Source organism: Pseudomyrmex gracilis, unplaced genomic scaffold (assembly GCF_002006095.1).
Source record: "Pseudomyrmex gracilis isolate BER0280 unplaced genomic scaffold, ASM200609v1 scaffold_112, whole genome shotgun sequence".
In the NCBI taxonomy this organism is placed as follows: domain Eukaryota; kingdom Metazoa; phylum Arthropoda; class Insecta; order Hymenoptera; family Formicidae; genus Pseudomyrmex; species Pseudomyrmex gracilis.
This window is the reverse complement of record NW_018020696.1, coordinates 56,851-61,467: the sequence shown is the minus strand read 5'-3', so window position 1 is coordinate 61,467 and position 4,617 is coordinate 56,851. Positions and strand designations below refer to the sequence as shown.

Below are 4,617 nucleotides of genomic sequence, written 5' to 3'. Positions count from 1 at the left end.
TAAATATTGGATACCATGTTATGTACCCATTTTCCACGTAAAGTACATTGCCCGCAAGATTGAAAAATGTGTCTATATTACTCATTCCTGCAACAGGATGTTCGTTGTACTTTGTATTTTGTATTAAAAAATAAAAAGCATCGTCGAGAAGTTGGGCTAAAGTGACGTCAGATACTCCATACATATCCCAATTCTGTGGCTCTCTATTTTTCAGAAAAAAACCAAGCATTTCCCAAAATTTATAATCATAGTTAACGCGATATCCTACAACAAACAAATGTTTAGAAAAATAATACCAAAAACATGACAAAGAAACAAAATCAGAGAAAGAGAAAGAAACAAAGAAAAAAAGCGAAAAAAAAAGAAAAGAATAAAAGAAAAAACATTATATTATAAAGAGTAAATGTAATATAGTGGTACAAGGTTGGAATATAGAATAACAAATACATAGGAAACTACGATCATAACTTGTTTGTATTACCATTTTGCTCTGTGATCACGATAAAATCATCTTCTTCAATATTCCAAACAAAGATATCTTTTCTTTCTTGGTCTAGGTGCGAGTAATGGTGTGTAATAGACTTATTTTTTGATATTTTTACATAGGTTACAGGTATACACTTGTGTTCGCACAATTCGTTTGGATTCATTGCGATACAGTCTATAACTTGTATTGTGAGAGACTGTGTGTTATTGTCTCGTGTTACTTGTACCACAGGATAACCATGTTGTGTTATCCAAGACGTTATCACATTTTTTATATTTATATTTTCTAAATGAGAATTGTTATATACTTCCGACACAACAGATACATTTTTCCATAAAATATCGCTAATAGACTGTTCATTAAATGTATCATTCGATGTATTCGTACTAATAACAACAAAGATCATAACACAAACATATTGAATGTTTTTTTTACTTTAAAAAACAAATATATAATATTTTTTTTACGTTATCTTTAATGCAATTTACAGTTTACTATACATTTTTCAAGTATTTTAATAGTTATTACTTACGTGGTAGAATATAATTTTATGGCTTCTTCAAAAATAGAGTTGTATAACACATTTTTCTTATAGAAGAATCTATTGATCATAAAGAATACACTGAATGCTACAACATAATTTCGATTATTTGAAAGGTATTAAAAAATTATCACAAGAATATGTATATTATATGTATATGCATTTTCATGTTTTTTAATAATTGCGAACATTATTTTGCATTTTCTAATTTTTTTTGTATTCTTTTTCTTCATAAGTTTGGTACAAATAGAATGAGAGTTTATATTGTTATGTAGTATTGTAATTAAAACCCTAAGCAAGTGAAAGTTTTAAATTCTGAGTTTTCTTACATTTTTCTTTCCACATGGTACTATAAGTTACGTTTTGAACAAATAGATTTTCTTGTATAGATACATCAGATTCAATATATGCTTGTGTATATTCAAAACCTACTCGTCGTGTCTGGATCGCAATCGATTTCAGTAAAGTTTCATTGTAAAGCTATTAATACAATTTGTATAAATACACATATATCTACTTTAGTTTTAGTATTTAGTTTAAGGTGAAAAACTATACTGTTAATCTATCAAATTGGTAGTAATTTCAAAAAATAGAAAATGTGTTAATATATGCAAATTATTAGTAGTAATATCACTTGAAAATTTCTGTAAATATATTACAAAGTCCAGTTAAATATAGAATGTGATACTAAAATCTTTTAACATAGTTTTTAAGATGACTACATAATTTTTTTTTTCTTTCATATCGTTTCGCATATATATGGAGTATTATACATACATATATATGTATATATTTAGTATTGAAGTGTGTAGAATGCATGTTTACATCTTTTAATAAAAATACAAGAAATATACACTTTTTAGATAGTACTGTTACAGTATTATACATATATATAATAGTAAAATGTTTTATTATATTATAATACTTTAGTGTCATCTATCAACAAAATTTTATTAAATGCAAGACTTACTTGATCGACTAAATAAACTCCGTAAAATGTCAAAAACTCTTCAAGGAACCAAGAATCAGATTGTTTCAATGTAACTAACCATTCGCTGAACATTTCTTGTAGCACACCGCGTACAATCAAGCATGTAACTGTTGCTTGTTTTATAATTGAATCTACTTCTCTATTGTATGCAATATTAGCGTCTCTAAAAATAATATTGTTCTTTTTTTGTCGTTTTTATCATATGTATAATTGTTTTAAGCTAATTTTACCTGAAGAGTACAAGTCCAGTAGTTACTATGGTTTTGTAATTGGTGGAGTTTATTGGAAGTACTACATACTGCACGTATGAAGCTAATGTGGTATTTTTTATCTTGTGTTTTTTCATAAATGACAAAAAATCTTTTATAAGAGATACTGCGTATAAACTTTCGTTGTTTACTTGCACTCTGTAGTGAATAGTAAGACGTGTATGAAGAGAAGTATATTGATAATCGATATACTCTGTTGGTACGACTGCTGTTGCTATTAAATGAGTAGATATTATAGGTGTAGTACGAAATACTGTATAGAAGTGATCTTCTTCAATTTCTTTATCACCAACCATATGTGATAAAATTATTTCATTGTAGGTATGGTTAAATTGAATAGTAAATGCAGCCTTGATGGCAGGATTTTTCCAATGAGGAAATATCCATTCAGCGGGAATACGCGATAAAATCAAATATCTATATAATGAAAAAATTAAATTGCAAATAAATATTAATCAAATAAAACTTTGTACATATTATTTTTACACAACAAAAACAAAAATAGTTACAGCATTTAGTGTTTTATTTACTAACTTTTCTTCTTTAGTTTGATGTACATATGGAAAGATTGTTGCAACTTTCTTTAAAATACAAGTATATCTCGCAGTTATCCAATATATTCCAGGTTGTATATCTCTTTTTCGTTGTTTTATTTTAAAATCGTCTATATATTGGTCCTTGAGAACAATGTCAATAAATCCTTCTTTCGTAGAAAATGGCTCGTATAACCAGTGCGAATAATTATGCCGAGGAATGTTAGTAGTGATGTTAAAATCGTATATAACATTACAATATTGTTTGACATACAGTCGTATTTTCTGGTCTGTACATGAAATGTTGAGTTTGACACGAGTATTGACGTTGAGTGAATTATTCTGTATTTCCGCTGAAATATTCATAATATATGCAATCGGTTGTATACATTGTTGGTCTTGAGATAACTTTTCATCAGTTGAAAAAGGACATTTAGGTAGAAATATTAAGCACACAGTTCTAAAGAATGTAAACATCTGCATACTGTAAATCTAGAAAAGTATTTTGTTTGTTAAACAAGAATTGCATATGCAAAGAAAGACGCAACATATAAATTATAAATGTACACATCAATTGTTAATTTTCTTTCACATATATTTATCAAAGACAGATGTGTATAACCGTTATAGGATATGTTTATCACTTGGTTTCTTTATGTTTATCACGTAAGTATATAAATACACTCGCATAATAGTTGTCATGATTGCGTTAATTTGACATATAGAAGGACGATTGGAGAAAGAAAAACACAAAGTGTGCTAAACAATTTTAACAAATTATTATGTGTGCGAACAAAGTTATACTTGAAAAGTTTGTCTACAAATTTTGAGCGCGTTTTAATTATTTAGTATGTCACACATTGCAAATTATTTCACTGTAAATACAATATTTTTAGATTGCAATAATAGTTATATAATAGTCATGTATGGTTTATTTACAAGTATTAAAATTTATACACTAAGTGATAAATTAACGCAGATATAAATTTTTTTACTAGAAAGAAAACTAACGAATTTTATAGAATTTTAGCGTGTGGTGAAATCTACAAGATATATTTTACAACAATAATAATGAATATTTAACACATAATATACAAAATTTTTATACCTTACTATGTTTGAGATAATATCTCTAACTCTTAAAATATCAGTCTTACTTTTTACTTTATACGTATTATCACTATATAAGTTCTAAAACAAATTGCCTAAGAATATCTGCGATCGTGCGTTTTGGAGAGATGATCGATAACTACAAGACAGTCTTTTCCGTTAAATAATAAATATATATCACGATATAAACACCTGTATTGGGAAAACGACCTTTCTTTGTAGGTTGTGTTCCAAGTATATACATATATATAGACATATGAATTTCGAAATATATATTCTCACTGTTTACTACACATTTATATGTTTTGACATGTTTTATCTAGAATGAAACTACAATTGAAATAATATAAAAATCAAAAACGAGGTTAAGTTTATTATTTTTAAATGTGGCAACGATGCACTCGCGAAACTGTAAAAGATTTATTGCGAAGAAATTACTTTTACATGGAAGAAACTTAATAACACTTTTACAACTTTTAAAAATTAATTAAACAACATAGTTCCTTTGATTTAGTATGTTAATATTTTTTTTGTTAGACGCAAAGACATATGCAATGACTTAATGTAGCGTCGCGCTCGACGCGATCGTAGAGTTTTTGTACAGAATTTCGGCCAGAAGTGTGTTCTACGATTTTGTCGATTCGGATCCTCGCACTTTTCTTTAAAATACAGAGAAAAAATGTTAG

General features: G+C 27.4%; 2 protein-coding genes across 2 annotated transcripts in view; both read right to left on the bottom strand.

Annotated features, from left to right (window-relative positions):
• The window catches only part of LOC109856263 (aminopeptidase N-like), an 18,037-nt gene extending 17,048 nt beyond the window's left edge, over positions 1–989 (bottom strand). Inside the window, exons 1-3 of the mRNA XM_020431327.1 lie at positions 976–989; positions 482–873; positions 1–264 (exon numbers count right to left, since the gene is read on the bottom strand). The exon at positions 1–264 is cut by the window's left edge and continues 1 nt beyond it. Coding sequence (XP_020286916.1) covers positions 1–264; positions 482–873; positions 976–989 — 670 coding nt within the window. The remainder of the gene's footprint in view (positions 265–481; positions 874–975) is intronic.
• Positions 990–1,022: 33 nt separating this feature from the next.
• LOC109856246 lies at positions 1,023–2,584 on the bottom strand. The gene is made up of 3 exons (XM_020431298.1): positions 2,250–2,584; positions 1,999–2,182; positions 1,023–1,088 (listed from the first exon to the last, which is right to left on the bottom strand). Exons 1-3 carry the CDS (start codon positions 2,582–2,584, stop codon positions 1,077–1,079), a joined length of 531 nt encoding a protein of 176 aa, XP_020286887.1. The 3' UTR covers positions 1,023–1,076.
• Positions 2,585–4,617: the final 2,033 nt, after the last annotated feature.